Raw genomic sequence first — 17,491 nt, forward strand, 5'->3', positions numbered from 1 at the left:
TTTGTTACAAAATAAGAGCAACCATGAATAATTTCCTTTTGTTACTTTAATTTTCGACGCCAGTGTATGTTCCAGCAATAAGTTATTAACACTTACAGAACCCTCGTTACGACACTGGAGTGTTTCCTCTTTGTATGGAACGCTTACCAGCTAAGACTGATAGTGAATATCCACAGAAAAGCAGCTCGCTTCGTTAGGAATTTGTTAACTGATCGCCAAAGCGTTCTCAGATACACTGATCCAATTCCTATGTCAGACGCAACAAGGAGTCGTTTTGCATCACTGTGTGATATGTTGTTAAAATTTGGACAGCATACGTCCCAAGAAGAGCCAACCAACATATTTACTGCTTCCTCCTACGTCTACCTTGCAGAAATCACAAAGACAGATTCGAACTCACAGAGGGGCTTAACAACATTCGATCTACCTGAGGATATTTTGCGTCTACAGCGGTAAAAGAGGGAAGTGACATTTGTACACGAAGTACCCTCTGCCAATGGTGACTTGTGGAGTTTAGATGTAGATGTAGATGTGCGGCAGAGAGACGCGGTGTACAGATAAACTGAACACAGGACAGTTTTTCGCCGGGCTCCGGCCGACGACATACGAAATGGAATGTGAATGTAAATGCCTGAATGCCTCATCGAGGTCAAAGAGTACATGATTGTAGGCCTATATCGTTGACGGCAATCTGTTTTGGAATAAGAGGACCTGTTTTAAGCTCGTGAATTACGATCTTTTTGGAAAGGGACAATCTTCTCCGTAAAAATCAATATGGATTCTGCACACAGAGGTCTTGCGACACTCACCTCGCTTTGTCGACCGATGAGGCGCAGAACCCAGTAGACAAACAGACAAAAGAGCCCAGGTTCACGGTGCGTTAATTCGGTTTCGGAAAACAATCGACAACAGTTCCGCGCTCTCGTTTAGTAAACATAACATGAGCTTACCGATTACTTGGCGAGATTCCTAATTGGACTCAGGATTTGCTGGGAGATATACTCAACACTCGTTTTGAACTAAATCGACAGATGTGAAGGTAATTTCAGTGGATACCCAGATGGATTGATATTGAGTCGTTGCTATTTACGGTGTACCGTGTACATATACAAACTAGCAACCAGCCCTGTGTTTGTATGGATGACATTATGTTTATGCGACAACTTGTGTGGCGGTAATGAATTAGGTATATAAATTTTTCCTCGTAAATCAGTCTGTGTATTAGAAAAAAGAAAAATCCTACACAAGTTCCAGAGATTATACGTGAGATATGGGCTCCACAGAAAAACCCCGCGATAGACTCTAATTTCAACATATTACATTATAGATGACGCCGTCGATAACGTCGTACTTTGCTCGAGGCTTTCCACTATCGATGGCGTCGTCTGCATCATAATTGCAATCCATGAAGATTGTAGGGAAACGCAAGAAGACCTGTAGATCCCAGGACTTGTAGCAAACCCTTAACGTATATAAATATAGCGTATTGCTTCTAAATAGGCGAAGACATCTGTTGCTGTCCGATTACGGCACTGGAAACAAGAACTTGGAAACAATAATCTCCGCAAAATAGCTAGAAGTGATCCTCCGGAGCGACTTAAAGTGGAATGTACGACTAAACAAATTATAGGAAAATTCAGGCTGAGATTCATTGGAAGAATATCAAGGAAATGCAATTCGTCCACGAAAGAAGACGTTTATAAAACGCTTGTTCGACTTTTTTCTGTGTCTTGCTCGTCGGTGTCTGACCCTTACCAGATTGTACGAGGGCAGTTCAATAAGTAATGCAACACATTTTTTTTCTGAAACAGGGGTTGTTTTATTCAGCATTGAAATACACCAGGTTATTCCCCAATCTTTTAGCAACACAACACTATTTTTCAACGTAATCTCCATTCAATGCTACGGCCTTACGCCACCTTGAAATGAGGGCCTGTATGCCTGCACGGTAGCATTCCACTGGTCGATGTCGGAGCCAACGTCGTACTGCATCAATAACTTCTTCATCATCCGCGTAGTGCCTCCCACGGATTGCGTCCTTCAGTGGGCCAAACACATGGAACTCCGACGGTGCGAGATCGGGGCTGTAGGGTGCATGAGGAAGAACAGTCCACTGAAGTTTTGTGAGCTCCTCTCGGGTGCGAAGACTTGTGTGAGGTCTTGCGTTGTCACGAAGAAGGAGAAGTTCGTTCAGATTTTTGTGCCTACGAACACGCTGAAGCCGTTTCTTCAATTTCTGAAGAGTAGCACAATACACTTCAGAGTTGATCGTTTGACCATGGGGAAGGACATCGAACAGAATAACCCCTTCAGCGTCCCAGAAGACTGTAACCGTGACTTTACCGGCTGAGGGTATGGCTTTAAACTTTTTCTTGGTAGGGGAGTTGGTGTGGCGCCACTCCATTGATTGCCGTTTTGTTTCAGGTTCGAAGTTATGAACCCATGTTTCATCGCCTGTAACAATCTTTGACAAGAAATTGTCACCCTCAGCCACATGACGAGCAAGCAATTCCGCACAGATGGTTCTCCTTTGCTCTTTATGGTGTTCGGTTAGACAACGAGGGACCCAGCGGGAACAAACCTTTGAATATCCCAGCTGGTGAACAATTGTGACAGCACTACCAACAGAGATGTCAAGTTGAGCACTGAGTTGTTTGATGGTGATCCGTCGATCATCTCGAACGAGTGTGTTCGCACGCTCCGCCATTGCAGGAGTCACAGCTGTGCACGGCCGGCCCGCACGCGGGAGATCAGACAGTCTTGTTTGACCTTGCGGCGATGATGACACACGCTTTGCCCAACGACTCACCGTGCTTTTGTCCACTGCCAGATCACCGTAGACATTCTGCAAGCGCCTATGAATATCTGAGATGCCCTGGTTTTCCGCCAAAAGAAACTCGATCACTGCCCGTTGTTTGCAACGCACATCAGTTACAGACGCCATTTTAACAGCTCCGTACAGCGCTGCCACCTGTCGGAAGTCAATGAAACTATACGAGACGACGCGGGAATGTTTGAAAATATTCCACAAGAAATTTCCGGTTTTTTCAACTAAAATTGGCCGAGAAAAAAAATGTGTTGCATTACTTATTGAACTGCCCTCGTACTAATAGCGGTGGAGTAGATCCAACGAAGGGTGGCGCGTTTCGTCAGGGGATTGTTAAATAAGAGCGACAGCGTTACGGGTATGTTAAACATACTTCCATTGGCAGACGCTAAAACAGAGGTGTTCTTTATTGCGGAAAGGTTCACAGAGCCGAAATTCCGAGACCATATGTTCCGACAAGAATCGGGCAACATATTACTCCCTCCAGATATGTATCACGAAATGACCAGACCACAAAATCAGGAAAGTTATAGGTCGTATGGACGCCCAGCGACACATTTCGGCAATCGTTCTTCGCACACATCATTCGCGAACGTAACAGCACACAATCCGTTGGGAGTACAGATACATGTGTAGACGTGTGCGGTACCAGTGTCAGTTGAGCCTGAACTGGATGGTATGAGGGGCTTTCAGGAAATGGATGTACCACGCCGTAACTATCTTATGGACTCAGGGGACAGGAGATGAATTTACAAACGAACGTTTTTGATTACGCTTTACCGCGAACATTACTGGCAGCAATTGAAACGTGGAGCTTACGGTTACCAGTCACAATTTATTTTACTTCTACTACGCTGTCCAGAGGTATAAACACCGATCATCAGCCGGATTTACGTCAATTAATACGATATCTATGTGTTGTGTTTGTGTCTTCCTGGTAACTTGCGAGACTCATTGCCGCGGTCACAGGCTCCTCTTCATATTGTGTTACATCGCATGCGCTCTGTAAATACTGAAATGTCATGCACTGGAGTGATCTTTTTTCCCGATTTAGCTAATCGTATTTTCTGACTAGCTGGATACAGCTCCCCGATGTTTCCTCTCTTACCACAACTTCTCACCTTTCAGCAGTCACCTTTCAGTCAGTTAATTGTTGTGTGTATTCTCTGTCTTCCTCGTCCCAGGGAGCATGCTCAGTCATTCTTAGATTCCACGCAGTGACGTACACTATCTAACCAAAAGTATCCGGACTCCTGTTAGTGAACATTGATATGGGCTGTGTCCGTCCTTTGCCATTATTACGGCCTGAACTCTACTGGAGACACTCTCATTACTGGTAGCGCTCTGGAACTCATTGGCGGGTCCGTCCGCTGATTTCCTACGATTGTTTACAACCATCTTCCGCAAAGGTCAACGGTCGCTATCCGACAATGTATGGGGTCTCTCTGATCTCGGTTTAGCTGTGCTTGTTCCTTCGCATTTCCCACTTCGCGGTCACATCACCAACAGTCGACTATGGCAGTTTTAAAAGCGTTGAAAAGTCCCTAATGGATCTTTTAGTCAGCTGACATCCAAGGATTAGTCGACATTTAATGCCACTGAGCTACCCTGACCGAGCCATTGCGCTGTCACTGCTTGTCTGCTGACAGCAAATTACTTCCCGCCTCCACTTTTGTTGGCAGATCCGCCTTTTGTGAGACCTAGTTGTCAGTTCCGCATTACCGAGGTGTGTCCGGATATTTTGGATTAACTAGTCCACAGTGTCTCTGACCTTAGCACGTATGGACTTTACGAATTACTGAATCCTCAAACTCAGGAGAAAAAATACAGTTACGCAACCCTAGGAATGTGTTACTACCGTGCAGCTGATCTGTAGTACAAGGTTCATTTCAGTCACATGTAGAATTCTTAGGGTCTCCGGGGTTCCCAATGAGTCTTGCAACAGACTCTATTTGCTTTACTCTTGAAACTGCGCCTTGATGCCTCCCACTTCGGTTTCAGGATGTACCGTGGGGCCTGCGCAAGCTTCTCCGCTGGGTCCACGGCCAGTACCCCGACTACCAGATCTTCATCACCGAGAACGGCTTCGCTGACCCCCCTGGCGTTCTCAACGACACGGGCCGCATCCATTACCACACGGTGAGTCTCGCCACTACACTCTGCGGCAGGCAGCAAGTTTCCTTCGCCTATTGCCACCCACTGTATGGCGCGTGGCATAGGGTGCTTTCCATATGGATATTCAAATCCCTTCCGGGCATCCAAATTTTGTTTTTCCATACTTTCGCTTAATTACACTCCTGGAAATTGAAACAAGAACACCGTGAATTCATTGTCCCAGGAAGGGGAAACTTTATTGACACATTCCTGCGGTCAGATACATCACATGATCACACTGACAGAACCACAGGCACATAGACACAGGCAACAGAGCATGCACAATGTCGGCACTAGTACAGTGTACATCCACCTTTCGCAGCAATGCAGGGTGCTATTCTCCCATGGAGACGATCGTAGAGATGCTGGATGAAGTCCTGTGGAACGGCTTGCCATGCCATTTCCACCTGGCGCCTCAGTTGGACCAGCGTTCGTGCTGGACGTGCAGACCGCGTGAGACGACGCTTCATCCAGTCCCAAACATGCTCAATGGGGGACAGATCCGGAGATCTTGCTGGCCAGGGTAGTTGACTTACACCTTCTAGAGCACGTTGGGTGGCACGGGATACATGCGGACGTGCATTGTCCTGTTGGAACAGCAAGTTCCCTTGCCGGTCTAGCAATGGTAGAACGATGGGTTCGATGACGGTTTGGATGTACCGTGCACTATTCAGTGTCCCCTCGACGATCACCAGTGGTGTACGGCCAGTTTAGGAGATCGCTCCCCACACCATGATGCCGGGTGTTGGCCCTGTGTGCCTCGGTCGTATGCAGTCCTGATTGTGGCGCTCACCTGCACGGCGCCAAACACGCATACGACCATCATTGGCACCAAGGCAGAAGCGACTCTCATCGCTGAAGACCACACGTCTCCATTCGTCCCTCCATTCAAGCCTGTCGCGACACCACTGGAGGCGGGCTGCACGATGTTGGGGCGTGAGCGGAAGACGGCCTAACGGTGTGCGGGAACGTAGCCCAGCTTCATGGAGACGGTTGCGAATGGTCCTCGCCGATACCCCAGGAGCAACAGTGTCCCTAATTTGCTGGGAAGTGGCGGTGCGGTCCCCTACGGCACTGCGTAGGATCCTACGGTCTTGGCGTGCATCCGTGCGTCGCTGCGGTCCGGTCCCAGGTCGACGGGCACGTGCACCTTCCGCCGACCACTGGCGACAACATCGATGTACTGTGGAGACCTCACGCCCCACGTGTTGCGCAATTCGGCGGTACGTCCACCCGGCCTCCGGCATGCCCACTATACGCCCTCACTCAAAGTCCGTCAACTCCACATACGGTTCACGTCCACGCTGTCGCGGCATGCTACCAGTGTTAAAGACTGCGATGGAGCTCCGTATGCCACGGCAAACTGGCTGACACTGACGGCGGCGGTGCACAAATGCTGCGCAGCTAGCGCCATTCGACGGCCACCACCGCGGTTCCTGGTGTGTCCGCTGTGCCGTGCGTGTGATCATTGCTTGTACAGCCCTCTCGCAGTGTCCGGAGCAAGTATGGTGGGTCTGACACACCGGTGTCAATGTGTTCTTTTTTCCATTTCCAGGAGTGTATTTCATTTTAAATTGTCATAGCCGAAATCTGTTCTCGTTCTTGTAAAGTCCCAAATTCGGCTCAGTCACTAATAACCTTGTTAGCGACCTTTTCTTTCCATCTTTCTTTATGGGTACCAGCTCAATCACCACAGTATATTTTCACGGGGATAGGAGCGGCAAATAATGGCAGATATCTCTCCATGTTTCTATTCTTTAATGCCAACTGCATTCTCACACAAGCGGGGAGTAAATTTACCCAGTATAAATGAAGTTGCTTATTTAGTTTCCTGCTTATTGTTGATGAAATTACCAAACCACTCTCGACCTCCTTATCCAAAATCGAGCCTTCATTTATTTAAAATGTCATTGAAACCCAGACCCCATTGATAGAATGCATTACAGCGACCACGAAACCCACGAATGTAAAACTTCACCCATCTGACCTCATTACAAGTCGCATCACCTACGTAAGGAATGCCTCAACGTAGACTCTCTACCTACTATTAACCGCAGACCACTCCACACGTTCCCCATAAACTGAGGCCACTTACTAGGAAACCAGAGTTCACTGTACCCATACATCCCAACGTCCTCCTTATCATCTTTAATGCTCCTTTAATACCTTTCCAGCGGTTGAAGATATAGACCGATTTATCACAATAGCCCTGCAAAACATCTACACTTTTGTACGGTCTCACACACACCAACAAATACCGCTATCGCCACATTCCATCTTCCACCTCATTGTAATAATTACCTAGCTCCACAAACAGGCTCATTTTCTTTCCAGGTCTTATCAAACTCAGTTAAACCTACTCTTTCCCCCAGTTCCTTAACCCAAATGGTGTGATAGCTGCACAAATTATCTCACTCCGACATCCACTTCCTAAACACCAACGCACTGTGGTTACTTACTTGGCAGCCTTACTTGGCACTGTAAAGGTATCCACAAATATGTAGAATTACACCTTTTTCTATCCACTACCCGGTGTGGCTTCCGTTTTAGCCTCCCAAAGATGCCTATTTCCTCTACCCAGTCCGCTTTCTTGTAGCAACAATACAACGAGTGTCGATACTCCCACTTTCTATCACCATACGCTATTCTGCCCCCCTGTTCAAACATCACTGCCATTTACTTCCAGTCAGTTATATCTTCCAACTGCTTACCTCCTGACTAAGTGTCTATCTTATCCAACAACAAACAATTTGATTACCGAATTTTTCACGCAGATGCTGGTATGCCCCAAGTATCTATCATTTACCTCCTGTACAAAGCTGTCATGCCAAAATTTTCCCCTTCTATGTAATTACTTCAGTAAACCGATGACAGGCATTCTTTGTCATTCGTCCTTTGCCCTCAAATTAGCTAAACAGTCCCTCTAACTCCATATCAACAATTTCACTTCCTGGAATAACCGAAGGTGTCTTCCATCTCTCCTGCAGAAACCTACGCTTTAATCACGGTATAACAAGTCTGCTGTATGGTTTTCCAGATTATATTTTTTTAATTATAAACGTCAAAGAACAAAACTTGCCCTCTTGTTTATTATTTCTCATTCGTGCAATATATTAATCGAAGATGGTGTACTTTTTAAATAACTGACAGAGCTGAGGTTTTTCTGTTTCTTGGCTATTGCAGCTTGTCCATCTGTATAGCAACAGTTACTCTCATAGTCCCATGGCATCATGCTACTAAACAGAGAGTTACTGTTTGATTATCTACTGCCGTTTTTTGTGTGCAAAAGAATAAACTGACTTTGTAAGGTACGCCTCGAAGGTGGAAACGTCAGATGCCAAAGTGGAGACACAGCGGTCGAATAACACCGGCTGATGTCCACAGAAACGGAAGAGAGTGATCCGGCCGCAGATGACCAGACATAATGCCTGCTAAATACTGGATGGGCAATGGATATCACGTAATCTGTACATGGAAAATAAACCAATTATTAAACGAGTCATAATTCCAACTACTGTGGATATTTTCAGGGTTACCTCTCCGCCGTTCTACGAGCCATCAACGAGGACGAAATACCGGTGATCGGCTACAGCGCCTGGGCCCTGATCGATACTCTAGAGTGGATGGATGGATATACGTGAGTACAACCGTTTACAGCTTTCTCCGTTTCCTCTTTCTTCACGGTTCGGGCTCTTACCCCAAACTACATTTCTTCTTGCCACATCTCTTTAAATTTCCACTACTGACATGTTCTAAAACTCTTCTACTGTACACGCTACGAATATTCTTCCCTGTCAGTTTCCCCTAAACTTATACCTCCAGATCTCAACTTAGCAAGCCTGGAATATTTTAAAGCGTTCTCACCAACTTGTCTCTTTCTCTTGTGCATATCCTGCGTAATATCTCTTTAACGCATAGTTTATCTTACGAATGTACTTTTACCGGCTCACTTCGCGAATTCTCCCACTATCTGCTTCCAATTTTCTCTCGCTGTCCACCCGTCAGTTGTGGGCCTTAGAAGAACAGTTCCAAGACTTGAGACTGATTGCTGGAGCGCATCTGGAGACAAGTCTATTTCTCTTGGCAGAGGCTTCTTTCACCAAAGATTGCCTGTGCTTAAGGACTTTATTGGTTGCATCCTGATGTTAAACTTGGCGGAATTCTTTCACTTTTTAATCTTCAATTAGCTGTTGTCGTTTGGGGTACTCTCTCTTTGATTTCTCTTTGCTTTGATATAATCAAATTTTCTTTGAGACATTTGAGATTCAAATGTCTCAAGGAAAATTTAATCATAACAAATCTATAGATCACCTACGCCTGAGCTACAGGCAGTATTTCCCCATTATGTCCAACACTGGCGTGCTTTCCCAACACCGGAGAGCATCGGCGATAGTGACGATCTAAGGAGGGGAAAATAAACTCAAGATGGTGTAATGGCTAACGCATCTGTTTAGAAAGTAAGGAGACCCAGGTTCAAGTCCTGGTCATGGTACAAATTTTAATTCATTTCTACAGCTTCTATAATTTCTCTTTGTTTTTTTTATCCTTGTCCAGATTTTGCTGTAAGCGATCTGTCCATTTCCATTAACAGTTCTTCCAAATCCTCATCATTTTCTGCCTGTTCATCTCAGGTTTTGTGCAGTTCGCTGTGCTGGTGTCTCTTCATTTCTGCAACCTACATCCATTTGAGCCTGCTCGTTGTTGGTCTCCTTGGTCTCCTGCTGCAGGTTTTACCGCCCCTTACTCCCCCCCCTCTCCCCCCCCCCCCCCCGCCCACCATCTCATCACCATCAGCACCACCAAACTTGACGCCTTACAATGCGCCTCATCCCTTCCTGTAATCAAGTTGTGCCACGAATTATTTCCTTCTCCAGCTCGGTTTAGTATATCTTCGTTAGTTATTTGCTGCACTCATCTAGTCTTCAGCATTCTTCTGTAGTATCATATGTCCAAATTTCCTATTGTCTTCTTGCTTGAACTTCTTATTGTCCACTTTTCACTTCTACATAAGACTACACCTCACACAAATACCTTCAGAGAAGAAGCCGTAACATTTAAATTTATATTAGCCACGCTTTTCTCTCTATTGACAGCCTCCTTACTTTGGCCATCCTCAGTTATTTTGTGGCCAAAATAGCAAAAGTCATCTAATAGCTACAGTGTCTTGTTTCTTAATCAGATTTATGAAGCATCGCCCGCATATACTATTACTCTCCCCGAATCTCAAGCTTTTTTATTACTCCCCCTCGATATGTTATTCCTAAATTTTTTTAGAGATTGTACGTTACCCACATGCCTCCATGATGGACACAACAGCATTTAAAAATATACAGTGTGTTTCAGGTTCAACAAATAGACACTTTTCCTTGCAAACGTTGCGTTCGCTCCTTTTCAGGTAAAATGTGTTTTAACCACAACGGTAAAGATGGATATAATGGTGTCTCTTACGTTGCTTGGAAACTGTTGGGAAATGGAGAAGACAGACCCCACTTCTGAGTATCGAGGAATACTGGAACAAAAGTTGATATGTTGAAAAGAGGTTACACAACTGAACATTTTTGTGAAAGAAACTTCTTTCTTATTTTTCACCATTTAGGTAATATAGTTAAAAACATAGTCTGGAGAAAAGAAAAAAAAATTGTAGGATAATTGACGTGCTTTCTGATGTTGTAATACAGGAAAGGCTATTCCTTCCATTTTGAACTAATATGAAAAAATCACTTCCAGTTCCAACATTTCTAACAAATTATTATAAAATTAAACATTTTTCTGTTTTGGTTTACTATAACTGGTGTTCAAAATTGTTTCCGTTTTGTTCTAAGTAAAATCATGCCTCAGCCTCCCTTTGGACTTTGACCTCCGTGGAGTATCTCTGCATCCGCGAATTCTTTCATCACATCTTGCTTCGTAGTGTATTGCTGATAAGAAATGTCTTTCATACCCCCCTCCCTCGAAATAAATAATCAAGGGTGTTAAAACGTAGGGAGTATGGCGTCCAAGACATTGACAATGCTGTACCGACCTATTGACCACGGAAAGTTTGATTAACGGTACGCCTGGCAATCAAGAAAAAAAGTTGTGCACACTCAAACCTTGATACAACCACATTAACAGCAGTGGTGCCGCTGGAAAATGTTTTAGTATTTCTGCCTGCGCATGGTGAAGAACTCCAAAGCACCGTTTACTATTTAACCCTGCTGTTCTGTTCACTTTTACTTGACATATATACTGTTCGGGTCAATATGACCCGACATATCAAAATGCTTTAGAAACATAAATTTTGGTACAGTTTTAGCTATCGACATTGTTGTTCTATTCCAGTACCTTGTTAGTAATAATAATAATAATAATAATAATAATAATAATGGTAATAATAATAATAATAACAATGCATACAACTTTATTGAGGGATATTTTTCATTTAAATATGCACATAAATTTGAAACAACAGACAGTTTCCATTACAGGCATTCAACTTAGAAAGCACTACAGTTTTTCCATACTTCTATTCTTATTGTTGACAGTTTAGACGTAAGTATTGACATTTTCTAACAACAGACAGTTGTCATTACAGATATTCATCTTAGAGCACACTACAGTACAGAACACACTACAGTTTTTTTATTACATTCCAACATAGAAAGCACTACAACTTTAGAATCCTCTCTTCTTACTGATTGTAGTTTAGGCACAAGTATTCACATAAATTTGAAACAACAGAATTTTCAATACAATCATCTTATAAAATACTACAGTTCTTTTCTTACTGCTTGCACTGTGGACACAAGTAGGTTACATGTTTCTTGCAAATATGTTTACTACATTTTCCACACACCATGTTTGTTTTATTGTCATTACTTGATGGACAGAACTTACAGCGTGCACGTTTTGTAGATTTTCTTGTTGTTACCGATTCTGACACACCACCCACATCATTCGGGTTTTGGATGCTTGTGACCATTCTCAAAGAATCTTCTGTTCTTGGGAAATGCGTTCTTGATGCAATATGTTCTTTTATCAGTGACTTTCCAAGTTCCTCCAAGAATATTCTCCTTCTAGTCAATTTGCTTGCATTCCAATTAGGGTCAACCGAAATCCACAAAACGTATGCATTATAAGCAGAAACATCAAGAATATTGTAGAAAACTATCATTGGCCACCTATTACTTTTTCGTTTGCATGTATATGTACCTAATAACTGATCAAGCGTGTCTACAGCACCTTTGGTTGAATTATAGTCCAAAATCATTTTTGGCTTCTTATCAGCCCTGTCACTGATTTCCGCATCATGGTGGAGAGTGCTCATAAGTACAACATTCTTGTGTCTCTTAGGAATATAATTAACCACAGTAGTGTCATTTGTGAAGTAAAATGAAGAGCTGTGTACCTCCTTGTTGGTCATTTTGTGTGGAAGCTCCGGCTTATTTTTCCGTATAGTTCCCAACATAGTCAATTTCCTTTTCAGAAGCAGCTGCCCCAAATTGTACGACGTAAAAAAGTTGTCACACGTGATATTCTGACCACGTAACTCAGAAGTGAGATCAGATACCACCCTCATTCCCTGATTTCTTTCTGGTGCCGCTCCACTCACCTTTCCTGTATAAATTTGGGCTTTCAGTACGTATGAAGTTTTGCTGTCACACATGGTCCATATTTTGATCCCATATTTTGCCGGTTTACTTGGGATATACTGCTTGAATGGACAGCGACCTCTAAATGCTACTAACTGCTCGTCAACAGTAACATTTTCTCCTGGATTATACAGTTGAGGAAGGACCTCTACCCACTTCTCCCAAATACTACGAATTGCGGCAAGTTTGTCAGTACGTCGTCTTTCCTCTCTAGTAGATTTCTTGTCAAATCGCAGGACACGTGATATCTTACAGAATGTTTCATGAGACATGGTTGCTCGAAATATGTTTCGCCCAGTATCTTTATCCCACAAACTTTTTGTAGACTCCCCATGAGATCGATATACACCCGCTAGGAGTAAGAGTCCTAAGTATGCATGGAAAACAGAACCATCAATATCTGTCCACTGTTCACCATAAACTCGCTGCCCTTCAATATTTGTCATCTCTATTATTTCATTTTGAAGCGCTGTGTGAAATACTGCTTCAAATGAACATTTTACATCAGATATTCTGCTGACTGCATACCTGGTAACTCCTGGGGTACTCTTGATGATGTTCGAAGCTGGTAGGCGACCATGTTGTGCTGGTGGATGCAACTGCCATTCTATATTCCCATTTTTAGAAAGAAAAGTCTCTACACTATTTTGTATGGGCTGTGGACTGTCGTAACTGTCATCGGAACACTCGCTTTCAGATGCATTGCTGATGTGATCTTCAAACTCAGAAAGTGATCCTTCATCTGGTGAGGCATTTACTATTTCTTCCAACTCACGATCATTCAATGGTCTCATCGCCATGGTGTCACAAGTCAAACTGGGCAGAAACAAAGCATTCCAATTATTGAGAACTGCCAATTATTATTTCCTGGGGAAAGCAACAAACAAGCCCATTGTTGTGAACGCATGGAGCTTTAGGTGATTGTTGAGAGTAAGTTGGAATGATGCAGTCACTATTCCCACACAACACAACAAAAATAATTTTCGCCATTTCCAGATTTTAGAAATAAATACGAGTTACACTAAACATATTTGTGTCGGGTCATTATGACCCGAACATTACATATGCAACTATTACAGTTGAAGCCCAAACTTCTTAAACTTTTTTAAAACCTTTTAAAACACATGCTGCTCATCCATTTTCAGACAAAGTCACAAAGTTTCATAAATATATATTGGTATTTACATAATGTAAAATAACGTTCATATTCGTTTCGGGTCATATAGACCCGAACAGAACAGCAGGGTTAACTGTTCATCAGTAAAAATAAGGTTCGAGAACTTGGACATGGATGAAACCAAACCAGGTTTCTGTACTCCGGATGTCCCGCTGACGTAACCAGTTATGGCTTCCTTCTGACGAACAGTAAGGATTCTTAATATTTACCTAGCCATTAGATTTGAAAGTAGCTTCACGAGTCCACAATATGAATAGGATTACTTCCATATTTCGAACGATAAAGCAATTGCGCAAGGTGAATCTTTGTCTGGAAATGATCTTCGTTTTATGCCCGATGAACGTAGGTGTGATGCGGACATAATCAACTATTGTGTAAAATACGGCAGGCGGTACTTGCACTCACCCTGGAATCCAGTACTTCTCTTCCTGTAGAAATAAGTGTGTCGAGACTTAGTGCAGCAAGATTATCTGCACTGACATAGACTCCAACACGTCAACTGACTGGCTAATTTCGATTGTGTGCAGGCTGCACCTGAACACAGTTGCGAGTTCGCGCCTCAAGTCGCTTAAAATCGTGTCGTGTCCGCGCCGATCTAAACGTATACCTCTGCTTGAATTCTGGCGTTCTTCTCCGGATAACTCTTCCTTAGAGTACGTCATTACTGAACGAATAGCTGAGGAGCACCAGTCTTTGAGAACGTACAGCCACAACGTATCCTGTTAGGCGGGAGTACTGGCACGAGCCGAGGAGGAACGCAAGCTGCACCGACTACCGCCAGCTCTCGCCAGTTGGCTTTGCTTGCCTGGCGTCACGTGGCGCGTTTCCACGAAGAGTTTTTTCATGAAGTCACCGAATTTTTGAACAAAAATGTTCAGTTTTGAAAACTCTTTTCGATCACGCACTTCCTTTCCTGTGTTCCCGTTGGAAATACTGAAGTTGAGTTCGTTCTGTCCATTTTTACCAGCCAGCGAGATGACTCGGTGTTTAGCACCCTGGAGTTGCAGTCAGGAGGACGGCAGTTGGAATACCCGTCCGGACATCTGGGTTCATGTTTTCCGTGGTTTCCCTCCATTGGCTGAGGCAAATTCTGGCACGTTTACTTCCAGAAGAACTTTTACTGATTTCCCTTGGCATTCTTCCCTCCGCCTCTGATGACCTCGTTATCAATGGACGTTAAACCCTAATCTCCCTGTTTTCTTCCACTCTCCAGCTGATACCAGGCAATATACAGTTTAGCATTCTGTTCGCTTTCATCAGTTTGCCGAAAACACATTTTTCCCGAAACAGGTGGGAAAGCATCGTGTCAGAGAAAAAGTCCCAACAGGCTACACCTGAAGACCAGGTACACGCCGCATATACGTAGGGACTTCGAAGGGGAAGACACACACATCGTCCCACGACAAGACAATTACGCAGAAAGAGCAGTGCGCTGTCAGAAGAGACTAGGTGTGCCAGGTGTCTTGCACACACAGTTCTGCTTCGGTACGGATAGCAGCGGTACCACAGCGTGGGAGTAAAAATGGCGCAGCAGCTGGAAAAGTACTTCAGAACTGAAGTACGGGCAACAGTACGATTCCTGTAGGCAGAACGTATAAACTGCACAGAAATTCACCATGAAGTTCTGGCGGTGTACGGACCACGGACTACAGTCCAGTTGTAGTGGGATGATGCCCATCGGGATTTCGCGGTCTTGCATCATTTTAATTCCATCTTTTCGGCAAGTTGAAACAACATCTGGGCTTTGAAATGGAGATAGAGTGTGACCACTGTGTTCGTATGCGAACTAGTCGCTGACCCTTCGCACACAGCTCCCGGCAGTGTTGGCTTCGGTTACACAGCTTGAGACTGTCGCCAATGGGCGTTACTGTCAGGGACCAGATGTGGGAATCCAGGTGACACAAACCACGTTCCTCATATCCCTCGTTTGTCCAGTACTCTGGCCTTTTGGTGTACTCCCAGACTGAATTTGAATTGTCACCCGTGGTCGAATAGGAGACGGCTCAGAGGAGAGGCAGACTGTGAAAGATTTTGTGGGGAAGCCTATCGTGAGACCACCTTAGATCGTCTAACAGACAGGATTTGAGCGCTATCTGTTCTTGAGTTTTCGTTACTCTCTACAGTAGAATACTGCAGAGATGTTAGTAGTCTTAGTTCGTCTGTGTAGAGTAGTTTTTCACAATCTTTAGTAAGGATAGGGACTGTGTTTGCCGTGAGCTGATGCGATCCAAGTTGGTGACACTTCACTCTCAGTTCCAGGCTGTGTTGGCTTCGGTTACACAGCTTGAAGCTGCAGTGGGTAGGTATCACTGTTGTGGGACAGCTGTGGGGATCCAACGGACGGTCAACACGACCTGTGAGTCCGCCGTAAGGTCTGCAGTGGTGGCCAGCCTAGTTACTGCTCACATTGAGGTTCACCCCTCACCTGTGGGAGATCGCCTCAGGACGTGGCAGGCGGTGAAAGACTTCCCAGGGAGCTGAACGTAAAGTGGCCCTTCTTAATCTGGCAAACAATTTCCAGGTGCTGCCTGTGGTTGACACTGTCCTTTAGCCAGATACAGTCGCTTGTCCTCTTCCAGAGGAAACCTCTCAGCCTGCAAGATCCAGGCAGTCACAAAGGGTAGGATTATTGGCAGTTAGGGGCCCCAATGTTAGGTGCATTTTGGAGCCCCTTAGGGACATTTTTGAGCCCCTTAGGGGAAGAAGCCAGTTTACACTCTGTGATCATACTGAGTGGAGTCATTCCAAATGTGAAACACATCCTTCCAGATGCCACAATGAGCACAGGGTGCAGACAACAGCAGGTGGTGGCTCACGTCAGTACCAATAATGTGTCTTGCTTTGGATCGTAGACAGTCTTTCTGGTTTCGAGCAGCTATCTGAAATGGTAAAGGCTGAAAGACGTCCTTGCGAGATGAAAGCAGAGTCCACCCATTTGCAGCATAGTCGACAGCACCGATTGCAGACCTCTTCTACAGATCCAAGTGGAGGTTCTGAATAGGAGGCTCAGATGCTTCTACGACCATAAAGGTTGCAGATCCCTCGACTTGCGCCATAATATGGTTCGATTTTCGTTTGCGTCAAATACATGAGGAGTCCTTTACACACAAGAGTCAGCTGCACGGGTAGGGGCGCTGTGTGGCGTGGACTGGCTGGGATTCAGGTTAGAGGGTCACAGGGAAACACAGAGAGGTCTGCAGTCTCAACGGGTGCAGACTGAAGACAGGAAGAACATTGATATAGGAACCATCGGTATAACAGTTGTGAATTGTCGCCGGCCGTGGTGGCAGAGCAGTTCTAGGCGCTTCAGTCTGGAACCGCGCGACCGCTACGGTCGCAGTTTCAAATCCTGCCTCGGGCATGAATGTGTGTTATGTCTTTAGTTTAGTTAGGTTTAAGTAGTTCTAAGTTCTAGGGGACCTCATAAGTTAAGTCCCATAGTGCTCAGAGCCATTTGAACCAGCCATTCTGAGTTCTAGGGGGCTGATGACCTCAGATGTAAGGTCCTATAGTGCTCAGAGCTATTTAAACTATTTTTGTAAATTGTCATAGTGTGTTGGGAAAGTACCAGAGTTCCAACGGATAATAGAAAGCACTAATGCTCAAATCGTTATAGGCGCTGAAAGGTGGCTAAATCCGAAATTTTTGCGATGCACCTAATGGTGTTCAGGAAGGATAGGCTAAATACAGTTGACAGTGGTG

General features: G+C 44.6%; 1 protein-coding gene across 1 annotated transcript in view; it reads left to right on the plus strand.

Annotated features, from left to right (window-relative positions):
* The window catches only part of LOC126095338 (myrosinase 1-like), a 162,808-nt gene that overhangs the window by 129,313 nt on the left and 16,004 nt on the right, over positions 1 to 17,491 (plus strand). Inside the window, exons 9-10 of the mRNA XM_049910143.1 lie at positions 4,829 to 4,966; positions 8,512 to 8,618. Coding sequence (XP_049766100.1) covers positions 4,829 to 4,966; positions 8,512 to 8,618 — 245 coding nt within the window. The remainder of the gene's footprint in view (positions 1 to 4,828; positions 4,967 to 8,511; positions 8,619 to 17,491) is intronic.

Source organism: Schistocerca cancellata, chromosome 8 (assembly GCF_023864275.1).
Source record: "Schistocerca cancellata isolate TAMUIC-IGC-003103 chromosome 8, iqSchCanc2.1, whole genome shotgun sequence".
Taxonomy (NCBI): domain Eukaryota; kingdom Metazoa; phylum Arthropoda; class Insecta; order Orthoptera; family Acrididae; genus Schistocerca; species Schistocerca cancellata.